This window comes from Astatotilapia calliptera, chromosome 8 (genome assembly GCF_964374335.1).
Source record: "Astatotilapia calliptera chromosome 8, fAstCal68.1, whole genome shotgun sequence".
In the NCBI taxonomy this organism is placed as follows: Eukaryota; Metazoa; Chordata; class Actinopteri; order Cichliformes; family Cichlidae; genus Astatotilapia; species Astatotilapia calliptera.
In genome coordinates, this window is record NC_137429.1 from 795,001 (window position 1) to 822,049 (window position 27,049).

Below are 27,049 nucleotides of genomic sequence, written 5' to 3' on the forward strand. Positions count from 1 at the left end.
TTAAGACAATGTAGGATGATTTCTCGAGGCACTCGGGGCACGAAGTCAGTCCTACAAACATCTTTTGCTTTGAGGGTGATTTTCAGCAAATAGATAAAAGCATGTTTTTAACTTTTACAACAGAAATGATGTCAGCTTTTAGAAACCTGTCGGGACCCCGGGAGGTTAACGGTACAGCTACAAAAAAGGATCTACAGCATAGAAAAAGTCAGTGATGCCTCTGAATATCTCATGAACCCAAAGAAGCCTGATTCCTTGTTTGGCTACAGATGAACTTTGGTCATGTCCCTCCAACAGAAGTCAACGACCTGCGCAGCTCTATCTTTATGTGCCGTTTACTGCTGCAAGAGTTTCTGTCCCATATGTTGCTGTAAAACAACTTCTTTCAGCCCTCTGAAATCAGGAAATGAGTTTGATTAACACATAAACAATTTCTCGTTACGTTAACCGGCTGCTCCTTCAGCCTGTATACAGCAGCCAAGACTGTGCAGTAACTTCATCCACACAATACAGAAGAAATAATTGGATGTTCCTTAGAGACAAAACAAATGCCTTGAGTTAGTGACACAGCACAGGCCTTTTTGGATCCTCATTCAACCGACACGTTTCACAGGAAGTGATGTTTACCATAGATCTGATGTCTGCTTTCATCAAAGATACCTGACATCTTGACAGTTCAACAAAATCATCCCAAAGTGTTTCTGGCAGCAATGAACAAGGCTAGATTACCAACCTACCAAAGTGGGGAACTTCTCCAAGGCCCCAGGTCCTCCGTGGTTCCACAGACCGAAGGACTTATTTATGATAATTACTTTTAGTAACGTCAACACAAGGTTACCCTGTGAGGACTTAAACCAGAAGCCCTCCTGCATACTTCCCCTGTGACAGCATCACTTTCACAATCCGAGAACAACGTCGAGTCATCCTTCCCATACTTCCTGAAGACACTGAAGGCATCATAGTCCTGCTTTTCCTACAAGTGGAAAACTTGTGCTTCTCTCAAGTGGCCTTGATAACTGACAGTTGAACTTTGACCCCCTCAGGGGGAGATCACTCTCCTACTGCTTGCTGTTTGATTAGGTGGTAGATTTGGAAGGTTCTGGAGACCCTCACAGAGGGCTGGAGGACGGTTATGTTCCTCTGTGGCGTGAAGAACCGCACCGAGTGAAATAAAGACAAACTGAGACCGAACACACAAACCTGAGGTCACCATGATGCCTTCACTTCCTGTTTCATTTTCTGGAACTTCAGATCCAAAGACGGATAGAAAGAAAACAATGCTGGGCGTAGTAGCGATCTTCACCCCCAAAGGATGACGGGGTAGTGATGCAAACATTTCTTTAAGCTTTCCTTTCTGTCATTCTTTATATTGTGAGTCTTTGAATTGCTGCATGAGAACTGATGTTTTGAACAATTTTCCAAGACTTCCTCCATGTTTTTTGGACATGAATTAGACAGCGTGCTTTGATTTCTTCTGAGCTGTTGGTCTGAAGACGTTTAAAACTGTGCAGGTTTCTGGAGTGTTTCCATTTTTTTGCAATGCATCAAAACCTTTTTGTTCAGAACACGTTAGGATGACGCGTCTACGACTTGGCGGTGGACAGGTGGAGAAAAAATAGCTTCCGTTACGTCTTCATGCTGACAGTAACTCCGTCACAAAGTGGACCTCTAGTATTGTTGAGTTGATGAGTCTGCAGTTTGTTTGCTTCCAAACATGAGATGAAAAGATCAAATTTGCAGTAATTTAAATTTGTACTGATGACGTGTTTTTGTGGCCTTTTGTAAAAGCAGCTAACAGTCTCCAGTTTGTTATGAAGTCTTTATCTTCAGCAGTCGGATTTCGCTGTGGTTTTTCTGTAGAATGATCAGTGATGTGACGTCTGTGAGTTCTGCATGACAACAACAGTATGTTCAGTTTTCACCGGCAGAGGGCAGCACACAGTCAGACTTCCACAAAGTAGCCTGTGCTGGGCTTTTCCAGCAAATATTCCAGTGGAAAAACATGAAGGTGGGAGTCCAGTGAGGGATGGAGACCTCACTGATGGTTTCTGGGATGTGGAGAACAACACCACCTACGAGCCTCGCTAATTATCAGTAATTTCCTATTATATCTGAGTAGTTTGAAGTGGAGGACGACTTCATAGTCTAAAAACCTCAAACTAGAATTTTCAATCACAGGTCATACTTTACTCAAAACGGAGAAATATCTGTTTCCTCTGACTGACTGGCTCCATCTGCTGGACAGAGCTAAAATACTCCTGATGGGGACAATCAGAGTCCGACGACAATAAAATGCACAAAATAAATAAGACACGTATTTGGACCAGAAGGAGAAATATTCATGTTTATATCAAAGTCATGATGCTTTGTGTTTGTGTGATGAAGCTCAAGTGTCATTGGTTTATTTGTATATACTGGGGATATTGTGTTTTGATGATGTTTTCAGTTGTTTGTTATTATTATTATTATTATTGTTATTATTACCTTTGCTACAGTGGCTGTTGCAGTAGCTGAAGAAGCCTTCTGACTCTTTCCGTCTCTCAGTGGAAAAAGCTTTACGGTGATGACTGTTAACAGAAAAACTCTTTGCCAAAGCTGCTCAATCTGTTTAAAAAAATAAAAGCTGTAAAAAAACAACGTTTCTGTTTTTTATTTATAAAATGAAGCAAAAGAAGAAAATGACATTCAAAATTCTGACGTTGTTCCAGCCCACAACACAATAAAATATATTATTAACATGAAATATGGGAGTGTGAGGAGGGTGCACAGGTACTGGTGCATTTAAACACCTGAAGGAGGCGCAATGGTGCTTGTGCGTTTGTGAGTCCACACCGGGGTAAATGAGCCTTCAAGTGTAGCGCTTCATGACACCCTTAAGACGAGATTTCCAAGCGAGACGTGGCTTCATGGCAGTTATCGCCAAGTTCTCAGCATGAACAATTAAGAATACTACATGTGAATCCAGGGTTAAATTACATCTTTATTTAAAGTGAGAATTACATTCAGGTAGAGATCACATTTACAAAGCACGAGGAAGACAAAATAAAATGTATGAACAGCAAAGTTCATTAGTTAAAATACACATTTACAAATGTAGGTAACATTTATAATGTCAAGAAGCTGAACATTTGTTGCTTTGAACAATAACTAGATGGATGTTAGTGAAACAGTGCTGAATTATTGATCGCAGCCAAAATAAATTCATCATTAATTATTAAATATCATCCTAAAATCACAAGTCAGGAAAGGCAGGGCTGGAAGGACGGACTCGAACCACAGACCTCAGAAACTGAACAGCAAAGAGATGGGTTTGCAACTTTTATTTTGAAACAACCTCCGGGTGTTGTCGCCTGAGGTTGTAGATTTGTTTTCTTCCAGCAGTCACATTTCTAATCAGTATGAAATATTAAACACGTGACATGATCCAACAACCCCGCTGATCAGCGACTTTATGTCGGTAGAAAATTGAAAATTGTTGAGTTGGCGACTTTTAATTTGAAGGACAGTACCGTTCTTCCCGCCGTTTCTCCTCTGTGAGCTGATGATGGCCGTATCAGCGGAACTCCGCTCAAAAGCCGGCGTAGTGAAAGGCACGGGCGCGGGTTTCCGAGCAGATGTAAAAAATAAATGAGATTCGCGAGCTTTTCTGGAAGTATTAGGTCATATTCTGTAATTCGGCCAACAACACATCATCCATCTGAGAGCTCCTCTTTAAATACAGCTGCCATTTTATCCCCGCGTTTTCCCGCTTCTCCCGTCTACACGATGTGGACGGAGAGCGCTGCAGTACCACTCTCCGCCTGAAGTGAACAGAATGCCTGGGTGGGGGCGCTGTTTCACCAGATCATGACAAAAATAACGAGTAATACATTTTATGAATGGCATTTTAAAATGACCGATAAATAAATAATTGCGAACGCTTCACGACCGTGCGTGTATTCCTCGCGCCAGTGACCATGTTAGTCTCCTCTGTTTCGTTCCCGCGTGTGTCACAGGCAGAAACACGTCACCTGTGGGGCTACTTCTGTCATATGTAGGGGCGCAGGTGACATGCAGCCCCTACATATGACTTACTCACCGGTTTAAAGTTTGCAATTGTTGGGGGCGTGGCCTCTGTGACTGGCAGGTGTCGCCATGGATGCAGGATGATACAGGAAGAGGCTGACGAGCCTCCGTCTTTTATGTACAGTCTGTAAACGGTCGCGGTGTGAGCGCCTGACACGTCAAACTCATACAGCATGCAGTGTTTCCATAGAAACGCTGTGGGGACGTGTCACTGCGTGTTCAGTTTTTGGATGTGTGAGGAGAAGCACGTAACTGCTCCTCCTCTCCTGTTTTTATGAATGAGAATTAAACACGTACTCACACACGATGATGTCAGCAGGAAGCCCCTCCCCCACCGATGCGGGAGAAGCCTCATTACCAGAGAGAGAGCGGCATCCTCCTGTCTTCAGATGTCTCTCACCCAGCCGTCTCCTCCTCAGGGGGAGAGAGAGGGCAGACATCCCTCTCCCCCTCCTCCTCCTCCTGCATCCTTGCTCCCTCCTCTCCTCACGAGCCTGAGGATGAGTAATCCAAGCAGGGAGGAAGGGCAAGAGCTGCAGACGGAGTGAGTGAGGGAGGATACCAGCATCATCATCATCATCAGTGAACGTGCAGAGGCAGAGGATGAAGATTCAAACCCGTCCTGCAGGTCTCTCACTGCTGAGCGGCGTCCACCCGGGGATGGCTAATTCCTGGAGTGGGAGAGAATCAGCGGAGTGAATATTTCTGCATGCTGGTGGATTTCACCTGCACTGGCTAGCTCCTGGAGAGTGTGTGCATTTGTCTGTACGTGACTAATATCTGGAAGAGCTGGAGGGAGACGTGTTTTTCTGGATGGTGCTGGTGTAATTCCTGGAAGGGAGGCTCATTGACTTATGCTTTAAAACTGTGGGATAAGACTGTTTCCTGAACACTAAGCCCCCGCTCTGTGCTTCCACATGTGACGTATCAGAGATCTGGCTAATATCTGGAGTCTTTCATTGTAACAGTGCCTCACTGCCCTACATTCACCTCACACACACAAACACACACAGACACACTGCGCCTGGAACCTGGTTAATCTCTGGACCAGCGTGTCTGGCATGTTCTGCTTCTGCCTGCAGAGTTCCCTGCAGAAGCTCCAGGCTCTGGAGGTGGAGGGGGGGACATCGCTGGGGTCATCCCCCGAGGAGAGCCCCCCTCCTCTGGGCAGCAAGGAGCAGAAGAGCCCCCGTGGTCGGGCCGAGCTCGGAGGGAAGGAGGCGAAGACGCTGGCGCTTTGTCACGGCGTCCCTGCAGACGAGAACAGCCCGCCAGGTACACACTAGTGATGGGATTTCCGGCTCTTTTTAGAGATCCGGATCTTTCGGTTCGGCTCACTAAAAAGAGCCGGCTCTTTCGGCTCCGAACCGGCTCTTCAGGTTGTTTTGTTGCTTTAATTAATTTATTATTAACAATAATATAAAATTATGCACAAAAGGAATTACTAACGTAAAAACAAGTGGTTTTATTTATATATGTTTATATATAAATATATGCGGTGGCCCCTAGAGACAAAACACGTACAAACTCCAAAACACATTTCTAGCATGAACTGAACTTCCAAAGCAGAGCTACTAGATCACTTAAATTACACAATTGAAAGCATGTGTGTATTGTTTGTGTATTTATACACAGGCACTCATATATATATTCAAATAATTTAAAAAAAAGTTCATTTACCTGTTATTACCACACACCAAATCCGGTCGTTGGTACTTGCTGGCTTGTGTAGCCACAAGATAACAAAGGCTCAACACTGCGCCCAGCATCCTGGAGCACTTCTGTTGTCTTTTGTACGTGTTTTGAGTTTTTATGTGCTTCTGAGTTTTTATATGCTTCTGAGTTTTTATATGCTTCTGAGTTTTTACGTGCTTCGGAGTTTGTACGTGTTTTTACGTGTTTTGGAGTTTTTACGTGTTTTGGAGTTTGTACGTGTTTTTACGTGCTTCGGAGTTTGTACGTGTTTTGGAGTTTGTACGTGTTTTTACGTGCTTCGGAGTTTGTACGTGTTTTTACGTGTTTTGGAGTTTGTACGTGTTTTGGAGTTTGTACATGCTTCAGAGTTCGTACGTGATTTGAAGTTTGTATGTGCTTTGTCTCTAGGGGCCACCGTAAATATACTTTTATTTATTCACTCCACATAAAATGTAATAAATAAATCATATAATACAAAAATCAACTATTCACATTTCAAGTTTTAACTATTTAAATTTTCAGCTTTTTCCTTTCACAAATTTAAAGTGAAAAGAACACAAAACACTGCAAACCACAACACAATTAAATATAAATTATAATATGAAAACTAAAAGAACATGCATATTCTCTGTCATATGGACCTGCATGAATAAACTTTCTCAATCCTTTATCATCTGCAACCGAAAATAGTTGTGGATGATTACTATACCTTTCTAATGTTGTTGTCCCTGCCTCTCTTTCTCTCTCTCTGGCTCTGTTCCTGTGCTACTGAGTGTAACTACCGCCCCTCCCCCTCTGCCCAGCGTAAAGCACAAGGCTCGCGTGCAGAGTGAAGCGGGAAAAAAGTGCGAGAGAGAGGCTGAGAGAAAGAAAAAAAAAAAAACCCCACGTGACGGCTCGCGATAAGGAGCCGGCTCGCGTCGTTCACGTCAAAGAGCCGGCTCTAAGAGCCATTTCGTTCGCGAACGACCCATCACTAGTACACACACCTGTCAGTCTGTGTGTGTTTATAAACTGTTGTTTTGTATGTGTGTGTGTTATCATTGGAGATGATCCAGACCCTGTACGCAGACACACACACACACACACACACCTTCCAGTTTACCTGCACACGAAGCATTAGCTGAGATAACTGTTCACACACTGTGCGTGCGTGCGTGTGTGTGTCTGTGCACGCTGCTATTACAAACAAGCTTCTGTGAATTTACAGAAACGTTTGCACAAAAACTTCATTTCTACAGTCAATAGTGAAAAATGGAGCTTGTAAAACTTAGAGGAATACAAACATCCATCATTCCCTCACATCCAGTGGGCCGGTTTAGAGTCTTTAGCGGGCTGATTCAGGGCCCTGGGCCTTATGTTTGACACCTCTGCTACATGTGGTTCTCAGTTGGGTCCAGAGGTCCTGGAAGGTCGTAGCAGTGGTGAGAGTGTTATTTTAGTCATTTTGACTGTTCGGCAGCTGCAGGCTTCTCGGCATTCTCCGAGTTTCAAACACTTTTTATTGAATCCGCTGAAAACAATAGAAACAGGCAGCAGACTGAGCTTTGGCATTCGGACCCTTGTTGGAGTGATGATGACCGTTGACAGCACAGAGGAGCAACGCAGTGATGGAGCGCTCCGTCGATGAATGGGCGTGACAGAGTTTTGATGTTCTGAACTTCCTGTCCTGATTCTCTAAACACGGAAACTAACCTGTTAACTTCCTGTCGTTGGCCTAAAACAGCTGTAAAGGTATAAGCGGGTAGGATTGTGTCAGCACGATGGTATCAGCTGTATGATGTCACAGAATTAGAGTTCAGCTTCACTGAAACACGGCTGAAGGTAAAACTGGATCAGTGTTAACAAATTTCCCACGTGTGGGACTAATAAAGGTTATCTTATCTTATCTTAGTGTTCGATTAGCTAACTGTTCCCACAGCTGCTCAGCGTTAGGCTGCAGTGATATATATTTACATACATGTGGTATATAAAGCAATTTAGAGATAATTATAGTTACTGTAAGCTGACAGCACTGCTGGGAGGAGGAGGCTGACCTGATTGTGTTTTGTGTGTCTGCAGAGCTGCTGACGTTCCTGACCAGACCGCCACAGTCCCCGCGACACCCGCCGTTAACCGCCATCCACCCCGGCCAGCAGCCCCCGACCCCCGACGTAGTGACGCCGCCGAGCCCCCACCACTCCCCCTACTCTCCTCAGAGGAGCAGCCCCGGAGGTGAAGGTGGACACGGCTCAGATGGAGGCGGAGCTCTCCTCCAGCTGCTGGCGGGAGGTGCCAGCCCCCTGCCCTCCCCCCGCTGCTCCAGCCCATGTCAGAGGTTTAACTCGGACCCGGACTCCGCCCCGTCGCCGCCGTGCAGCCAGCAGTACATCCTGTGAGTGCTGCTCTGAGGGGGGCGCTCTGATGTTCATCTGGACTTCCTGCTTTGTTTTCCTTTAAATGATGTCTGTGTACGTTTATGTCTGCTTCCACCCGTGCTGCACAGCCTGGATCTGGACCCTGGTGGTCCTGGATCTGGACCCTGGTGGTCCTGGATCTGGACCCTGGTGGTCCTGGCTCCAGGACCAACTGGACTCTTTGCTCTGGTTTCCAGTTTCAGGCTGCTTGAAGCTGTTTTGTGCTCGATGTCATGTGATTGGCGGGGAGAGTGCAGTGGAGTGGTTTGTGTTTGACCTGCATTAGTGCGGCTTATATAATCCGTCCTTCATCATCATCGTCTTCGGTTTGTGAGCCACTGCCTGAAGCTGTGACCCAGTTTTCTCGTCTTTGTTGTTTCACCGACAGCTACTTCCTGTCTGTGTCTGTGACACGCTGGCGTTGGATAACGTGACGGTTCCCGCGTTCAGGCTCAAAGCCGTGTGTGTCCTGCTAATCTTAAAAATGTTAAATCTCTTTGATAAATATATCTGGATATATCCCTGTGGGGTGGTGGCGTGCTCGTACCCGATGATGCCCGCCTGCTGAATCTGAGCGCTGTGTTTGTGTTCAGGTGTCGGGGCGACAGGACGCAGGACTCGGAGGGCGAGCGTCCCTCGTCCGTGCCCTTCCTCACGAGACACATCCAGACCCTGAAGAAGAAGGTCCGCAGGTTTGAGGACCAGTTTGAGCAGGAGATGAACTACAAGGTAGATCCAGGAGGGGGCGCTGTCAGACTCACGGCACAGCGTTAAAGAGTCGTAAACGTCATCGCTCTTTACTGCATCATTTGATTTCTGTCGTCTTCTGTTTCAGCCGTCCCACAACGACAAGTACTCGAACCCGGAGATGATCCGAGTGATGGGCGAACTGGCCAAGGCTCGCAAGCAGCTCAAAGGTGACGGTCGCAGGCTCGGCTCAGGTTCAGCGTCTGTTGTGGGCGCAGGCTGCAGCCACGTGTTTGACAGCAGCAGCTGGAGTCTCAGTAAACGTGCTCATCAGCTGAGCTGCGATCAGGCTCCTGCCAAACTGACAGTAAAACTGTGACCTCTGTGTTTCTGGTTTCAGTTCACTGACTGCTGAACTGGTTCATGGTAATGTGTGACTGTGTTTCCTCTGCAGAGCTGAGACTCAGGCAGTCGGTGTTCGAGTCGAAGGAGCAGGAAAGCGCAGACGTCTGCAGGTAACCGACTTCACTAACCCTGTGCTGACTCAGTAACTGTTCGAGTAGTTTGTGCGCAGAGTTACTGCAGCAGAGCTGGAAGGTTTTAACATGCTGCCTCTGCTGGATGCTAGAGGAACTGCAGGCTTTGGTGCTTCAGTGACGGCTGCCTGTATCCTGCAGGTACGGCGTGGGGCAGCAGGGGGCGTCGGAGCACAAACCGGCTCTGGAGGAAACGGTGGAGTCCCTGTTCAGGCGGCTGAGAGAGAAGAGGCAGGCGCTGGGTCTCCCTGACAACATGAAGGTCGGTGCTCGGCTCTGCGTGAGCGAACGCTTCGATTCATCAAAGGAATCAGGTTTCATTTTGTTTCACTTTGAATGTTCGTTATCACGCGCACAGACTCGACTCTGTTAGAGGTCAACCAGTCCCATATACAGGATCCGGTCCCATCCTGGCCTCAATGACTGGATCCGATATCGGGGAGAAATAAAAATGTAACCTGATCCAATAAATATCACAAACAGGAACTCCGCCTCCATTACAGACAGTAGAGATCGACAGACCACGTGACTTTCGCGCGTTGCATTGTGGGTACGAGTGGCAACAAAATCAAAACACTGCATCAAGCGCCAGCATTTCCAGCACCGGTAACCATTAACTCTGCGGTTTAATCCCCACTTGCATTTTATTTGCCCCAAAAACAGTTCTGTACAAAACGACGGAGAACTCGGCAGCTCCGCACGAAGACAGACGTGACGAAGAGTCAAAGAAAGTACGAGGAAGAAATCAAAGGAGTGAAAGGGTCAGACCCACACGAGCACAGAGTGGAGTAAGGACGTCAGCGTGCTGCACAACTTTCATCACGTTTATTATTATATGGTCCTAAGTGAGAGCGCACACACTCACAACATGTTTGGTAGCATCAGATCCTGCAACAAGCCCAGCTCCAGTTTACTTTGGTGGTTTGGACGACTCCATCTCACAGCTGCTGTTACAGGCCAACGCATCTATGTGTCGTTTCAGGTTGTAGTGTTACACAACATTTTCAGATCCAATAGAAATAAAATAAGTGTTTGGTAATTCATTCAATTCATTGTCTTTATTTATTACTGGCATCATTGTTTCATTCTGTTACAGAATCTCACAGCAAAGAGGCAACATTGTAGAAATCCATCAGCTTTATTAGCTGCTTCGCTGAAAAACAAATCAACAATGCAAAAACAAAACATCAAACAACAAACTGAGACAGTATCACTTGCTTCATACAACACTTGGGCGCATATATGCAGACGTGGCTGTTTTGATCTCGCTCTCTCTTCACCAATCAGATCTGGCTGTGGTAGCAGCTTGAAACCCCGGCTGATAGAGGGGCCCAGTCTGGATCGCATCCCAGCATTTTGTAGGCTGCTTTTCCTACAAAGAACAACAAACATTAGCCCGCAAAGCCACAGTGAACAAAGCAGCAAAGCAACGAATTCAATTCAAATTAAGACTTATTTGTAACCTACATCACCAATTATGATAAATGACGTAATAACTACAACAGCAGACTGACCTCTGTGGGAATGCTTGGAGCAGACTGACCTGTGAGCTGCAGCGTTCTGGGACGTTATATTTGCTCTTCGAACGGCTGCAATCCAGGCCGTCCGTCGCCTCTTTGTTACTTCGGAAACTCGGTTTGAACGATTTTTCTTCCACGACGGAATCCGATAACAACGATCTCTTTACCGTCGGCTTCCCGTGGCTGTCATGCGACCGGCTGTTGCAGCTAATAACACAACAGCTTCTTGCCATTTTTTGTTTCTTTTTATCGCTGTGTGACCGTTTTCACGTGAAAGCCTGCGTGCGCTAGTACCGCTTACCACTCGTACCCACAATCCTTTGCGGTTTTACCCCTGAATGACGTCACATCTCTATTAGACGTGGAAGTAGTGTCGTTACATTAGCATTCAGTTTGAGGGTTACAACAGGAAGTTATATATTTGTTGTTCTCTCGTGACGGGATTATTTACCAAACGACTGATGATGATTTTTATCCTCCTGTAACTTTGCTGTACAAAGAGCTCAAACTCCAAAGTTTCAGGAGGAGTGTTGCTGAACTAAAAATCAAGAATGTGGGGTCCTGTTTGGACAGCCCGGCGTGTGCGCCCCACGCAGGGGAAACAAACCGGCACGACGCCTGGCCAGTTTCATGGCTCGAAAAAACTATGAAAAACACTTTTTTCAGTCTTTAGTTTTGTACAGAAATGACACAAAATTCAGTCTCAGGTTAAAGGTGATAGAAACACTGACATCATCCTGATCAAACATGAGTGTGTTTGTTTATTGGCTTTAAACTCTGTTTATGTTCAGCTGTAAGTATAAAAGGCTCCATTTGAAGTTTTTGAGTGTAAACATGGTTTATAACAAAGTTTTTGAAATCTGCATTAAATTGCATTTAAATGACTTTTTGAATTTTACTTTAAGTCCTTCAAGTTTAAATACAAACATCAGTTTGGCTGAACTGTGAAGTACTTTGGGTGCAGCGTATGTTTGTTTAATAAAATTATAACAGAACAGCTTTAATGTTCTGTTTCTTAAACTGGAGCATGAAAAAACAGCGTTATTGATTGTAACTATATCAGGTTCACATCCGTATCAGCAGATATCCAATTTTCTGATATCAGACGTATGTGGTGCCATCTCTGGACTGTGTGCAGGAGATGACTCAGGCTCAGATGGTGCTGGAGAAAATCACTCTGCAGAAATGTCTGCTGTACTTCGAGAGTCTGCACGGCCGGCCGGTGAGTCCTCCCCCACACACACCCAGCAGGATCGAAGCCCCTCGTTTCCAACGCCGTGTTTTTATTCTCCAACTCCACGAGAGGAGCTTATTGACACTTTGTTGTGTCCCAGGGAACGAAGCAGGAGAAGAACCTGGTGAAGCCTCTGTACGACCGCTACCAGATGATCAAACACTTGCTGTGTGCCAGCCCCACCATCAGCACTATCGTAAGACGCACACCTGTCGTGTTTTAACATCAGCAGCAGCGATTTCATACGTGCGAACTAAACAAAGTTTCGTCAGAGAAAAACGGAAACGTGGGGTTTATCGTCCTCCTGCTGCAGCGCCACCTTCAGGACAAACTCACTGTGACAACAGCAGCTTTGAGTTGTTTATGTAGTCGAGATGATTTTACATAAGAGCTAAAGCTTGATGGCATTTAAGTACAAGGACGCTCTGTTTCTGTCTCAGGAGGAAGAGGATGGTTCTGATGAAGACTGCGTGAGTTCGTTGGCCGTCGATGAGCTTCCTGTCCCGCCGCCGCGCAGACCGGCCCAACCAGCAGCCGGCGAGGAAGACAGCGACCGGGACAGCGACCCGGCCTTCGTGTCGCCGTTAGACGAGGTGAAAGCCGTCCGGCAGCAAGATGCTCTCACCACAGCGAACCTGCACGAAGCCTCCAGGTGGGTGAAAAGTGACGTGCGGCGAGGCTTTGAAGCGTCTGTGACCCGAGCCGGTGCCACAGACGCGTCCGGTGCGTCCCAACGCATCTGACCTTTTACTGTTACACGGCTGCTAACACGAAGTTTCTACTCAGCAGCTCATGAAACGTGACAAACACGCAATAAACACGTCTGAGTGCTCACCTGCAGCTGGTCTGTGCAGCTCCTGCAGCTTGGTGTGACACGATGTTTACGTGGACGTGCTGCGGTCAGACGACGAGTCCTGCAGGCGTAACTGCGCCTGCCAGACTGAGCTCAGGGTCCTCACAGTCAGCCTGCAGCATGGCGCTACTACAGTCTGTATATAAAAGATGGACGCAGCTCCTTCTGAAAAGTCTGCACTCTGTCTAATGACCAGCAGGGGGCGACTCCTCTGCTCAGCTGATCTGAAGCAGAGGAGCGTGATTGGCCATGAAACACCTCGACGGAGCCGCGTCCATCTTTCGTGTGCAGTAAATCGCTCGGCGGCCGGTTTTCAGTTTCTGTTCCTGGGTCCAGGTCTCAGCTGCTGGACTGTCTGCGGGAGACCCGGGCCGAGAAGAAGGCGAGGCGGAAGGTCCTGAAGGAGTTCGAGGACGAGTTTTATCGACAGACCGGAAGGTGAGCACAAACTTTACTAACAACAGGAGCTTTTAACGCAGCGGCAGCTGGTTTTATTCGATGATTATACGAGCGACGTGTGCGGGCAGCAACCTCGTTAACTCGCTCCTGTGTTTCCTGTCATTTGTGCTTGTTGGACAGAATCTGCCAGAAAGAGGACCGAACGCCGATGAAGGAGGAGTACCAGGAGTACAAACAGCTGAAAGCCAAACTGCGCCTGCTGGAAGTCCTCCTCAGCAAACAGGAAGTCGCCATGTGAGGAAAACCCGAGTTAAACCGAGCCAGCATCACTTCTCCCAGTCCGGAGGGAAACTCGTGAAACTCGTTTTCCTCACACATTGAGCTTTTTCATATAAACTGAATGTGCTCGAGTCCAGGTGGAAGCTGTGGCGATAGTGGAGGAAGCTAAAAATCACAAAGTGTGTGTTTGTTAACCATGTGAAACACACTCAGGAAAGCAATAAGATCAACAAACAGCAGCTCGGCGCTGAAAGACGGCAGAAACCTCCTGAAACGTGCTCATTGGACACAAACCAGGAGGGCGGAGTTTAGCCGGCGTCACGAGACAAAACATCAGCTGTTTAAAGCGACCGCGTTCTTCTGCTTTATGGTGTTTTGCAGAAACTCCACCTGAAATATTTAATAATCAAATGATTTTATTGATATTAGTGCTGAGCTCAGTGAATTCAACACGTGTTGAAATCAAACAATGGAAAACGACGTCTCTCTGGAGGTGAAATCTAGTCAATCTTTCAGCGTGTCGTCGCGCCTGATCGCACGTCAGAGCTACAAACTGCATGTTCGTCCAGAGGTGGAGGCTGTACAGGTCGACACCACCAGGAGACCCGGAGTCGCTGCTGAACGCGACTTCTTCAATCATTCATGATGAGTTTTAGCACTGAAGCTACCAAAACGTGTTCGGGTTAAGTTCACAGAGTTAAACACGCGCGGCCATTTTTGGTGAGCGCACACTGAATCTTCTCATTTCATTGGTTTCTTTTGTTCTGTCAGTTTCGCTGACATCTGGTGTGTGTTGCCGTGGAGACGGAGGAAATGAAGCGTTTGCGTCACTGAAGCGGGACGTTCAGGCGTCACTCGTGCCGGTGCAGATGTATTTAAGTCAGAGCGATTTATGCTGAAAAAGGACATTTAAGTTTTTTCAGGTTGCTGTTGTAGCGACGGGTTGCTGCTGGAGTCTGTCGCGGTGCAGGTGCGTGCAGGCGCATGCAGGCGGTACAGGCGCGTGCAGGCGGTACAGGCGCGTGCAGGCGCATGCAGGCGGTGCAGGTGCAAGCAGGTACGTGCAGGCGCATGCAGGCGGTACAGGCGCATGCAGGCGGTACAGGCGCGTGCAGGCGCATGCAGGCGCATGCAGGCGGTACAGGCGCGTGCCGGCGGTACAGGTGCGTGCCGGCGGTACAGGCGCGTGCAGGCGCATGCAGGCGGTGCAGGCGCATGCAGGCGGTGCAGGCGCATGCAGGCGGTGCAGGTGCATGCAGGCGGTGCAGGCGGAGCTCCTGTAGAAAAGAGAGCCTGCAGGGCAAGTAGCTGAAAACTGCAGCGCTCTTTAACATCAGAAGAAACCCCGCCGTGTGCGTTCGAGGAAACTCTCAGAACAACCGAGCGAAAAGCTTCCTGATGTTTTGCACGTTACACTCTCAGCGTGTCGGCGGCGTTCCCGGGATTTAAGGTCAGTATTCAGAGCAGAATCCAGCCTTTCCAAACACTTCTCCTGAAACGTGAGATGTTCTGTGTTTCCCCGACGTCTCTGGTGAATCGTGTTAATGTTGTCGTTTGAATCTTAAAGCCGGCTGAGGTTGAACCTCCCGCTCTGAACGCTGAGTGCACGTTCGACACACAGGCTCTGCTGTGGTCATCAACTCTGTCCCGTGTTGTGCAGTCCTGGTTGAAAAGCATCTATAAAGACAAATACTGAATAAATATTTTTGCTACCAACGCGACTCCAAATGTTTGTGTCGGTTTCTCTTTGTCTCTCACAGAGTGATGCAAACCTTCACACAGAACGTTTAAACGCTTTATTTGGATTTCACATATAGTCTGAGTTATTTTTCGGCACATGCAGCCTCTTAAAATCTGATGAGTCCTGGAGGACTTGGCGCTGGATGGTGGTCGGCCGTGTCGTCTCAAACCGCTTCACTCGTAGTAGAAGCTGGCGGTGACCGCGAAGACGTCCGACGAGCCTTCGTACGGCGTTATGACCGGCTGCAGGCCTTTCAGCTCTTTGTAGTGGCCAAAGTGTTTGATCCTGTAGGAGCCCGCCGAGGCCGTCGGGGGAATCTGCCACTCCACTGTGGCGTTGCTCTCCCGGTTTGACCCCTTCAGCCAGTGAAACCTGCAGCAAGACAAGCGACTTTAACTCCTCAAAGGACCCTGAGTTAAAAGAGGAACGTCTGCAACCTGACTTTAGTTTCTGTTTGTATGTTTTGTGATTACAGCTCGTGAAAATCAGAAATCCAGGTTCCAGAAAATTTAGACTTTGTGTTCTTTCAGAGAGGACACTTAACCTACAGGTAGACAAAGGTGCCGGGTCATCTGCTGGTATTGGTACTGGTTGCCGATTCCACCTTCTCACAGTGCCCAATACTATCAAATAGCTTGATGATATTGTTAGTGTTTCTGATTGGTCAGGAAACTCACCTGACCTGAACCCTGCAGACACAATCAGAAAGTCTGGAGTGGACGAGAAACACTCGACCAGCTCCAACCAAAGCAACCCGAGCTTCAGTAACCCGTCAGCAGCACCGCAGGCTGACGAGGTACTCAAACCAAGTACTGAGTGTATAAATCCTTTTTTGACCAAAGGAAATATTCTAAAAATCAGGTTTCTGCTGAATTTCATGAGCTGTCGACCTTTTTTTAAAATAAAATTACAGAAGAAGGTTTTTTTGTTGTTTTTAAAATCCTGATCAGATTTTTGAGATGCACAGCTACACATTAATCTACCTGGTCTCCCATGATGCATCGTTGTGGACAACCTCCCAGGTTTCTGTTCTGTTGTCAAAAATCTCAACAGTGACAAAAGTTTTATCCCTCTGCAACAAACGAGAGGAAGAGGTCAGAAAGACGTTTCAAGTATCCTAACAATGCTAAGCTAACAGTGGCTGAAACACTAGGATACAGGTGGATGAAGAAGAAGAGTTCTTACAATATCTCCAGAGTTTCTCGGGTTTCCTGCTACAAACGTGACAGTCACAACATCACCCTGAAAACCACATTAAATATTTAAGACTCACATGCACACAGAGCGGCGTCATCAGCGTGGACCCTGAGGAACACAGTAAGAGTGTTTCCTACCTGTCTATAAACGGGGTAAACCTGCTCCAGGACGTCTCCAAAGCTCATATTCTCAGGTTTTCTGTCAAAGAGCGCCAGGGGCACAAAATTAAAGAGGTTCTCTGTGAAGAAGGGAGGCTGAGGGCCGGCTGGCAGCTCTGAGACTCTGTCCTGGAAACACGATTAATGTCAGCAAGCAGTGTTACATAGGATTGGCTTCACACTGCAGTGAGGGTCTGCTGTTGACTGTTTGCATCCGACTGGCCCTGGCTTTATGAAATATTTCTGCTGCAACCTCATTCATTCATTCAGGAGTCTTTATGTGTCACATGCGAGTACAACACGCAGCGAAATGTGTCCTGACTGATGGAACCTTTTCACTGTTTCATCTGTTTCCACCTCACATGAAGTAAAACATGTTCAGAATATGAGTTTGACGGACGTTTAGCCGTCTGACTTTGGGTCAGTTTCATGTTTTATCTCCATCATCTTTATATTTGGAAAAGATTTTCCTGTGATTTTCTTTTGTCTAGAGTAAGTAACATGTAAGCAACGTTACAGAATAATTCCTGTGATGAAATATTCTTCTGCTCGTGTTTCTCTGGCAGAGAGAGAGAGTCGGTCTCACACTGCAGCTCGTTTCAGATAAACTGGTGAAAAATCTGCTGTTTAAACTGAGCTCTGTGGGCTGACCTCGTTTTCTTTCACTAACTGTTCTGAGGGAAACGTGACCCCGTGTTTCCAATGTGCTCATGAATGCTGATGAAAGGTGTAATCCATCCATTCCCACCTGAGCAATGGCTCGGGCCAGGCCTCGATACTTCTGCAGGTAGGCACTGAGCGTGTGCGGGCCGTATATGGTTGAAGCGCCTTCATACCGCTGCACCTGAAAAATAGACAATCAGACTAAGTTTCCACCCTGCTAAATGTCCATTAATATATACACACACACATATACACTGAACAAAAATATAAACAGCACTTTTGTTTTTGCTCCCATTTTTCATGAGCTGAACTCAAAGATCTGAAACATTTTCTACAAACACAAAGGAGCCATGACTCTCAAATGTTGTTCACAGATCTGTCTAAATCTGTGTGAGTGAGAACTTCTCCTTTGCTGAGATCATCCATCCCTCCTCACAGGTGTGTCAAGGTGCTGATTAGACAGCATGAATATTGCACAGGTGCGCCTGAGACTGCCCACAATAACAGGCCACTCTGAAATATGCAGTTTGATCACACAGATGTAGCAAAACCAGTCAGTATCTGGTGTGGCCTCCATTTGCCTCACGCAGGCAACACATCTAATGGAGATGTGTTGCCTGCGTGAGGCAAAAGGTGTGCAATGGGCATGGAGTTGATCGGGTTGTTGATTGTGGGCTGTGGGTCCACTCCTCTTCAACACTTGTGCAAAGTTGCTGAATATTGGCAGGAACTGGAACTCGCTGTCGTATACGCTGAGCGCCCCAAACATGCTCAATGGGTGAGTATGCCGGCCATGCAAGAACTGGGATGTTTTCAGCTTCCAGATGTCCAGATCCTGGCAATATGGGGCCGTGCATTATCACGCTGTAACATGAGGTGATGGTCACGGATAAATGTCACAACAATGGTCCTCAGGATCCACCGCCACCACGGGCCACTCAATCCACAACGTTGACGTCAGCAGACCGCTCATCCACACGAGGCAACACAAGCTGTCTGCCATCTGCCCTGAGCAGTAAAATCATCTGTGAACAGGACACCTCTCCAATGTGCCAGACGTCATCGAATGTGAGCGACACTCGAGTCGGTTACGATGACGAACTGCAGTCAGGTCCGGACCCCGATGAGGACCACGAGCATGCAGATGAGCTTCCCTGAGACGGTTTCTGACAGTTTTTGCAGAAATTCTTTGGTTATGCAAACCGATTGTTGCTGCAGCTGTCCGGGAGGCTGGTTAGCACTGTTGCCTCACAGCAAGAAGGTCCTGAGTTCAATTCCACGGGCAGGCCAGGCTCTTTCTGTGTGGAGTTTGCATGTTCTCCCCGTGTTTAAGTGGGTTTCTCTTCAGGTACTCCGGCTTCCTCCCACAGTCCAAAGACATGCAGTTTGTGGGGACAGGCTAAATAGAAACTGCTCATAGGTGTGAATGGTTGTCTGTGTCTATTAATTAGACAATTGATTAAAAATCTACGAACAGATTAATGAAGAATGAAAATAATCGTTACTTCCCTCCCTGCTATGAAACTCATGTTTAGATGTGATGATAATCTGTTGGCATCACAGGAACAGTGTAACCACCACAGGGACACCTTTAAAAGTTTGTAATCATTTACACAGGTTTGCTTTCCACCGTCTTACTAATTTTACTCTGATATTTCATTTAAGTAACTGAGTACTTTCTCCAAATCTGACTGTTTTATGTCCAGTTGATCTTATTTAAACACTGATTTGGATTTTACAATTTAGCAAATGACTCTAAAAACTACAAATCCTATGAAGTTCAGCAGATGTGTACCTGGTACTCTTCATAGGTGGTGATGTAATGAGTGTACACGTTACTGAGGCCGGCAATCACCACCTCCATGTCCTTTAGAGTTCCCTCTGACTCCAGCTCCTGGCTCACAGTAACAACAACACAGTAAACACACAGTTATAATCCGAGATGGGCAGCGTTACTGTAATCCGATTACTTTTTTCAAGTAACGAGTAAAGTAAGGGATTACTATTGCAAAAACGGTAATTCGATTACCGTTACTTTCCCGTAGGAACGCTGCGTTACTGCGTTACTGAAACCGTGATTTTTTGCGAGAATGTCTCACGACAGTGACGTAAGCGAGTGCGACGTTCGTGACAACAGCTGTGTGCAGATTAACAGTGGATCACATATCGAGTGCAGAGAGAGTATGAGCGTGCAGCGTTTAAAGCGTGGAAGTACTGACCTTACTTTGAGTTTGATTCCATAAAAAGTGACAAAAACATTAGTGTCCGCTGTGCGTGGGAAGAAAACTTCTTTTTACAGCGAAAAAACCCCTAAACTTCCAAACAAGCACCGAGTAGCTACGACGTAATGGGAAACTCACAGAGAAACTCGCGGATTCTTCCACTGACCGCGGCACACCTGCACCAGGGTAAACCTCCGCCTACCCCACTCCTGCTTTACAGGTGAAAATAGAGCAACAGGACCGCTGAGTCTTTGACTTTATTTATTTTCTGCTGTGTTTTACTTGCATCTATTTGAAAGACTGAGTGTAAACACACAAAATATTTTATTTTATGAGCTGGAACGTGCAGAAAATAGGTTTAAATGTTAAACTAATTTCTTCCAGTCAGAGAATGTTGCAGATAATTTAATATTTGCTTGATGCATAAAGTTAAAAGATTAAAACTAATAAAACAAGTTTTAAAAAGAGACTTTTCCATTTGATTACATTTTGTATGATGGATTATGCAGAAAAAGTAGAATTGGGCTGAAAGATCTATCACTTTATCACCTACTCAGGGTGTAAATCGTGTTTTTAAAAAGTTACTAAGTAACTAATTACTTTTGAAAATAGGTAATCAGTAAGTAAGCACCGAGTGCGCAACAACGTAATGGGAAACTCACAGAGAAACTCGCTAAACTAATTAGTTACTGATTACTTTTTTCAAGTAACTTGACCAACACTGGTTATAACACGATAACAACATAGTGATGTGACCTGTGAAGATTCGGTAATAAGAACTGTTTTCATATGAAGTGTTGATGTGTCGTTTCTCACCCCTTTGATAGCTTCTCGTAACCTCCGCCCTGACATGGTGCTGTTGAAGAAAAACACACATATATGCAGCAGAGTGTTATTACTGTGTTATAAGCAGCTGTGTTATCATTGGCTGCATTAACAGCTGTCGGTAAAACGTCGTTACGTCATTTCTCCAGGAACAGCTACGACAGCCACAGAGCCGATGGTGATCATCTGAACGTCGACGATCTGAGGATGCCAGGGCAGAGGCCAGTTCATCTGCACAGACAAACACACCACGACAGCCTCTTTACCCGTTTTATTTTATTCAATCCACCTCTCAGGTTTTACCTGCTTCTAGTAGATTTGTTCTGAGCCCTGTTCTCTTTAAGCCCAACTTTCTTTAGGGTTTGAGCTAGTTGGACCTCACAGTCCAGATTTACAGTCCAGGTTCTTTCCTGAAACTTAAAGTCAAGCCTGTGGGGAGCTGGATGAAGCATCATAACCTGTGTTAGTGTCAGACTGTAGTGATACACTGACTGTGGGTCATTGTCTGACGCGATAGCATAAATGTTGGATCCATGTTCATCACAGACTGTATTTTGTACGTGTGAGCCTCGCCTCACCTCCCCTGTGCTGAACAGGATTGGTTTGGGATGATGACATTCCTTCGTCTGATTGGACGGTGGGCCAAGCAAAGCGTCTCTGATCCCATCCCAGAAGGGGTCTCCTTCCACAGCGCCTACATGCACAGAGATACGCAGTCAGGTTATCACAGCCCGTCTCAGCAGGCTTGCAGCCCAATGTGAGCTGAGGGACAGAATCACCTTGGGTGAAGTTCAGGCCTCCGCCTCCATCTGTTGTTCCTGCTGCAAAGCTGTGACCCAGAGCTGGTTTACATGTGCTCGCCTGAAACACAGACAGCGTAGCTTCTATGTGAAACAGAAGCAGGAACGTGCTGCCACAGCTTTTCTCTGTGAGGCGTTTTTACCCTGTGTTCACATTAAAAAGAAACTAACACATTAAAAGAAGCTGAGTTATCTGTTAGGAGCTGCTGTTTGTCCCACACATCGCAGAACAAGAGAAAACATGTCTGTAAAATGAATGAATGAAGAAACGATTAAAAATTTGTTCCTGGGAAACATGACATCAAATTTTAATTATTATGAATAAAATTTCTAATCTAAATTTCTTAATCTGTGTGTGTGTGTGTGTGTGTGTGTGTGTGTGTGTGTGTGTGTGTGTGTGTGTGTGTGTGTGTGTGTGTGTGTGTGCGTGCTGACCGTGTGTGTCTCATTGATCTGAACAGTGACATCAGTCATGTTGACCCACTGATGAGCATGATGAATAAAGCCGGTCACCTCCTCGACTGCATTTGCATACAGCTCCTGCAGGGGGCAGCGCAACAAGCACACAGTCGTGACTTTGTCACTCGTGGGGATGCTAATGGGATTCCTTTCAGGTTTAAAGGAACATTCATGAAGCAAAGACAAAGTCAAGACAGAGAAACAATGAATCTTTGGAGGGTCTGACTTTTGTCCCCATAAGCAGTGAGTCCCCACAAAGCTCCTAACCGACACACGTCCCGATATGGCAGTGAATACAAGCACAAAGCTTGTCAGATTTTTTTATCATTACGTGACGCTGTGTTGTTTTCTGAAACGAGGCACACGTACCTTGGCTTTCAGGTAGACGTTGTGTCCGATGATCCGAGTGCTCTCAAACATGTCTTCTCCAGGTCCGGACGCCAGACACATTGTAGTCTGGCAGACACACATTTATCGGTTTCCTTCTGCGATTTATTAACTATCTTAACGAGTCTGTGTGTGTGTGTGTGTTGTGTATTTACCCCTCCTATGGGACAGGAGCTGTTCAGGTAGTCACAGGGCAGCCCAGTGTTCACACAGTACGGTCCTCTGGTGTTCGGAGTGACGTCACCGAGGTTACTGGAGGAGAAACCAGCAACGAAACTTCCCTGAAACACACACACACACACACACACACACACACACACACACACACACACACACACACACACACACACACACACACACACACAAAGAAACACTTTAATTATATACCCAAATAAACCATAACGAGTAAATGTTCAGCTGGAAACTCGTCTTTCAAACACTTTGTTACCAAAATGACCAAAAATGCAAAAAATAATTAGCTTGTTTTATCTTCTGGTTTCTGGTTTTTACTGAGTTTATGTTAAAAATCACAAACTCTGAGACTGTGGTCGGGCTTTGATGCAACCTCTTCAGGTTACCTGTCCAGGTAGCCCTCCGGGGTTCTTGTCCTGCTCCAACAGGTAGGAGGCGTAGCCCATGTTGTCGCTGCTCACCATGCGGTTGGTGTAGTTCATGCTCACCGCGTGGACAGCAAACCAGCTGTCAGCAGCAAAGCTCAGTGAGAATAATGATGGTAACAAACGATGGCAGCATTATTGAAGGAGTGCTGTGTGCGTTTGTACCTGATCATACCGATGCCGTCTCCATCCTGATCGGTGAACTTCAGCACCAGCACCTGTTTGTCGGTGTTCCACTTATACCTGAAAGATCAATAACACGAACACCTGATCAAATCAGCCAATCGCGTGGCAGCAGTGCAGGTGAAGATCTACAGATGTTTCCAGCAGCCTGTCTCTGTGAGAGTTTACGAAGCTTTGAGCTTTACAGAGGAGAGCATGTCTTCAGGCTGTAAAGCCTAGAACGGCTCTCCTTATGCTGTGGAGCTGATCTATAGAAGCGACAGCAGAGCTGCAGGGATGTACTGATAGAAACAAACCGATAAATCATTCATTATTATCTACCTGCGCCTCTCCTCCTCGGGGTTGTTCAGGTACGAGTGAGGACTTCTGTTCAGGCTGCTGTCGTCCAGCTCTCCTCTGTTCCTGTAGACCCTGCCGGGCTTCATGTTATTGTGGGCTATGTCTATACTCTGGAATCAGGGTTTCAATTATGAGTACACAGTTCATCGGTACGACCTTACCCTGACAGATAAACATTTCTAATAAAAGTAATCATGTAAAAGTGCATTCTCCATCCCCCCTGAACTACCCAGTGTGTCTTTGCTGGGTAGAAGAATAAGAACTGATTAGGAACACATAGGAATGTGTGGGAGTTTACTGTGGTCCATCAAAAAACACACACACACACCTTAACAATGCCGTTGACCAACGGCTCGATGGCAGCCTTCATGTAACCGCCTGTGATCATGAACAGCGTGTACTGGAAATATCCACCGAGTCCACAGTGAGTGTGAGTCCCACTCAGAACAACGTTGTCCTGCCGGTATAGATCCCCGTACTTCACCTGCAGTGCCTGCAGAACCTGCACACACACACACACACACGTACTGCTTTGTGTGCTTTGTGAAGACCTCTAACATGAGACACACTGGTCCCCACAAAGACAGATGTACAAGTCAAGCACACACAGCAGCGATCAGAGGATAATGTCTCCACACATTTGTGAGACCTTTAAGACTCTCTGATGATGTCGATGCGTCATCCTTGAGAACAATAAGAACAGTGGTGAAACTACAGCGTGAGGTTAGCTGAGGTAACACCCAGCAGGGGCGGGGGCTCCCAGCGCTGATCCCAGACCCAGATAAATGGGAAAGATTGTATCAGGAAGAGATTCAGTGTAAAATCTCTGATAAACATGCAGGTCATAAAGAAGAAGTCCATCAGAGGGACCGCTCAGAGTCAGAGAGGCTGACATGGTCTGAGCACGTGCAGAGGAGGGAGGGTGGAGGATGGAGGCAGGATGAGGAGAGGAAGACCTCAGAGGAGATGGATGTAGTGAAGGAGGACATTCAGACGGTGGGTGAGAGAGAGGAGGATGCTGGGATAGGAGGAAGTGGAGGCAGATGATCTGCTGAGGAGACCCGCTTCAGCCCAGAAAGTAAAACTTTGAATAGAGTGTGTGTGTGTGTGTGTGTGTGTGTGTGTGTGTGTGTGTGTGTGTGTGTGTGTGTGTGTGTGTGTGTGTGTGGTCACCTCGAGTCGGAGCCTCTGTGAAACCATTCCTATGTCTGCCGTGACGAACACCACCCTGCGCTTGCCGTCATCGACGATGAAGGCTCTGCTGTACAAACGGGTGTGTATGCCTGCAGCCGTCTGCTGAGGGTTTGCATAGCCCATCTAAACACACACATTAAAACCTTCTCAGCAGGTGAGATTAATGAAGTTTCACAGTGATTTCACAGTTGTTTATGTTCCTGTTAAAGTGTGAGTGGGCAGCTCGCGTCTGCAGGATCACAGACGTTCACACAAATGTGACTGTGGTACCTGAACACACACACATTCTCACACAGAGTGTGATCTGTGTGTCTTTGCCTTCTACGACGATGTAAGTCATGCTGGCTATAGGATGTGTTTCATGCCAGAACCCAGATTACAGACAAGGTTTTACAGACGATAATCCTGCTGCTTCCAACAGACTCTATATGTTCCTATTCACTAATGTTTTTATGACCGCTCAGCGTTCGGCACTTAGACCATAAAGATTATCAGTCCAAGCACACCCAGTCGAACCGGAGCGGCAGACTTTGGAGTTTGTTCTCTGCAGGTCCTCTGCTGCTGTTTTCATCTGCACTCATTTACATGTCAGAGTTCTGGGTCTGCTTGACAGGAAGTTCAGAAATGTTTACGGCTGGATCCGCCCAATTCCCATCGCCTGTGGTTGGTTGAAGTTGAGGAATGTCATTCAGTTGTGAAGGTCCCGGGTGCAGCTTCCAGTGAGCAGCTCTGATGCTGCTGGAATCAGAAATAGTTTAAATGGCAGAGATCGGGTGGAGGTGGGCTGCAAAGCGGCTTACAGAGGCAGCAGCAACTACTGACTATGAGCGCCACCAGCTGGATGTGTGCTGACACTGAGATCATCTCTTCAGAACGAGAAGTTGTGCTCGTATATTGTTAACGTGGAAAAAAATGAACAGTAACTTGGCTAACTGTTACTTCCCCAGCTGTTCTCTGAAGTTCTGAAGAAGAACTCCAGAGAACAGCTGTGACCCACCTGCAGGAGCCCGGAGAACTGTTGCTCAACAGCACTTTAAAAATAACCACAAGGTCTGCCTCTGTAGAAGCAAAGCATAAAGAACTGAGCTGTGGCTCAAGACTTTTGCACAGTTCTGTGCACATATGGGTGACTTCATGTTAAACGCAGCACGAGTCCCTGAAGGCAGCATGAGTGAGTTTGTGGTACTGACCATAGGGACATCAGCCGGCGGTCCGGTGCAGTCGGCTCGGCCCACGCCAATCAGGTAAGGTGTGTGCTGAGGGGGCGGAGTCTCTGGATCTGACAGGACGACAGATTTGAATTCATTACGACCTCAGATGTTGGTAATATTTTCATACTTTAGATCTGCTGTGACAACACTGAGAATGAACCTGATTCAGTGTTTTATAATCAGACAGCAGTTTGTGCCACAAATCACTGAATCTGACCAATCACATAAAAGCAGAAGCTCAATCAGGAAGTAAATTGCACATCTGTGTTCATGTGGCGCTCTTAAAGGTGCCGGTCTGTAAACATGGGTGTTTAGGATCGTCCCCATAGTAACAGTTGGTCAGGCGTGTCGAGCCGTTGGATGGTCAGTTTTTCCTGCAAATGTTTTTTGCTCCTGAAATTTGAATCATAGCTGCTGAAACATAAAACAGACATTTATGCACGAACAAAGTTTCCTATTAACTGTTATGTTGATTAGCATTAACAAGCACTCAGAGGACAGCTCCGCTCTGACCTGACCCTAACCTTTGACCTGTGACCTTGTGACTAAAATGGTGCATTTTATCTTTGGCTTCTATAAACTGCACAAACTTGAGGTTTTAAGATATATTCATGCAGTGTGCGATTATGATGTCACATTAAAACAATAAAAAGTGCTGGTCAGCTATCTCAACGCCCTTTCATACGACATTGACTCCATATGGTTCTCAAGGTTTTTCCAGGTCAGTTTTGACCTTCGACACTAACAATGAAGGTCAAATGTTTGACCAGCGTGGGCACTCGTGTCCCCGGGACCGTTGTGGTGAAGATTGAAGACAATTCTTAAAAGATTGTGGGTAACACAGTTTTTACTCATTTTCATATTTGCTGTGACCTTTGACCCTGACTCAATATGAAATCAGCTCGAGCTGTTGTTGGTATCTACCATCACACAAAATTTTTACATTTTATCTTGAAAACTGAGGACGCTAGACTGCTAACAGACAAACGGACGACCAGAACCAAGGACGTCCGTCCTCCAAACACGCTGTCGGAACAAAGTCGACAAAGCTCCGAGTACACGACAGCATGAACATCTGAGGTTTTATCGAGCAGTTTCTCACCTGCGTGCGTTTCCCTGGTAACGTACAGTACAACCAGCGAGATGCACACGCCGGTCATAACGACGAAGATGACGCCGAGCGTCACTTCCAGAGCTGAAAACCCACAGCACAGCGACTTCCTGCTTCCCATTCTGTCTGTAGGAAACACACTGAAATGATTTCACCTTTCAGAGCTTCATATCATCAAAAACACGATAATACAAGAAGAAGAATTTCAGAGTCGGATCTTCTCAACATGTTTGAAGAAATGAATCATGGGAACAACAATCCGTCTGTCTGATGACTTC

At 46.5% G+C, this 27,049-nt stretch overlaps 3 protein-coding genes across 10 annotated transcripts in view; 2 read left to right on the plus strand and 1 right to left on the minus strand.

Moving 5' to 3' along the window:
• Positions 1 to 2,637, plus strand: part of LOC113027924 (cGMP-dependent protein kinase 1-like) — a 74,225-nt gene extending 71,588 nt beyond the window's left edge. Inside the window, exon 18 of the mRNA XM_080305796.1 lies at positions 1 to 2,637. This exon is cut by the window's left edge and continues 463 nt beyond it. The gene's annotated coding sequence lies outside the window, so the exon portion shown is untranslated.
• Positions 2,638 to 4,353: 1,716 nt separating this feature from the next.
• Positions 4,354 to 15,392, plus strand: LOC113027925 (protein FAM13C-like). Of its 7 annotated transcripts, XR_013910864.1 has the most exons (13): positions 4,355 to 5,340; positions 7,822 to 8,134; positions 8,750 to 8,885; positions 8,992 to 9,073; positions 9,298 to 9,358; positions 9,521 to 9,641; positions 12,005 to 12,121; positions 12,234 to 12,329; positions 12,574 to 12,785; positions 13,323 to 13,424; positions 13,566 to 14,634; positions 14,693 to 14,721; positions 14,857 to 15,392. XR_013910864.1 is itself a non-coding variant. In XM_026177764.2 (11 exons), the coding sequence occupies exons 1-11, from the start codon at positions 5,127 to 5,129 to the stop codon at positions 13,681 to 13,683; spliced, it is 1,572 nt and encodes a 523-aa protein (XP_026033549.1). In that variant the 5' UTR covers positions 4,355 to 5,126; the 3' UTR covers positions 13,684 to 15,392. The 7 variants fall into 7 exon arrangements, 4 of the variants coding, with proteins under 4 accessions (XP_080161386.1, XP_026033549.1, XP_080161388.1 ...); XR_013910863.1 differs by having other exon boundaries at positions 14,683 to 15,392; XR_013910862.1 differs by having other exon boundaries at positions 14,693 to 15,392.
• asah2 (N-acylsphingosine amidohydrolase 2) lies at positions 10,419 to 26,908 on the minus strand. Of its 2 annotated transcripts, none has more exons than XM_080305259.1 (20): positions 26,763 to 26,908; positions 25,640 to 25,728; positions 24,429 to 24,572; positions 23,584 to 23,757; positions 23,238 to 23,365; positions 22,899 to 22,976; positions 22,695 to 22,815; positions 22,272 to 22,397; positions 22,099 to 22,185; positions 21,706 to 21,810; positions 21,250 to 21,331; positions 21,049 to 21,164; positions 20,607 to 20,701; positions 20,462 to 20,501; positions 19,219 to 19,317; positions 17,509 to 17,604; positions 16,740 to 16,889; positions 16,591 to 16,647; positions 16,389 to 16,477; positions 10,419 to 10,751 (listed from the first exon to the last, which is right to left on the minus strand). In XM_080305259.1, exons 1-20 carry the CDS (start codon positions 26,890 to 26,892, stop codon positions 10,454 to 10,456), a joined length of 2,304 nt encoding a protein of 767 aa, XP_080161385.1. In that variant the 5' UTR covers positions 26,893 to 26,908; the 3' UTR covers positions 10,419 to 10,453. The 2 variants fall into 2 exon arrangements, with proteins under 2 accessions (XP_080161385.1, XP_026033544.1); XM_026177759.2 differs by lacking the exon at positions 10,419 to 10,751 and adding an exon at positions 15,446 to 15,777.
• Positions 26,909 to 27,049: the final 141 nt, after the last annotated feature.

Bases quoted from the DNA above. Each gene is read 5' to 3' on its own strand.
- LOC113027925 (XM_026177764.2), top strand. From the start codon at position 5,127: ATGTTCTGCTTCTGCCTGCAGAGTTCCCTGCAGAAGCTCCAGGCTCTG. The intron at 9,642-12,004 runs GTCGGTGCTCGG...TTCTGATATCAG, and splicing joins GTCTCCCTGACAACATGAAG to ACGTATGTGGTGCCATCTCT. The intron at 12,330-12,573 runs GTAAGACGCACA...TTTCTGTCTCAG, and splicing joins GCCCCACCATCAGCACTATC to GAGGAAGAGGATGGTTCTGA.
- asah2 (XM_080305259.1), bottom strand. From the start codon at position 26,892: ATGGGAAGCAGGAAGTCGCTGTGCTGTGGGTTTTCAGCTCTGGAAGTG. The intron at 20,702-21,048 runs GTGAGGCGAGGC...TTGTCTGTGCAG, and splicing joins TCCTGTTCAGCACAGGGGAG to ATGAACTGGCCTCTGCCCTG. The intron at 20,502-20,606 runs GTAACGACGTTT...TTTCTTCAACAG, and splicing joins GCTGTTCCTGGAGAAATGAC to CACCATGTCAGGGCGGAGGT.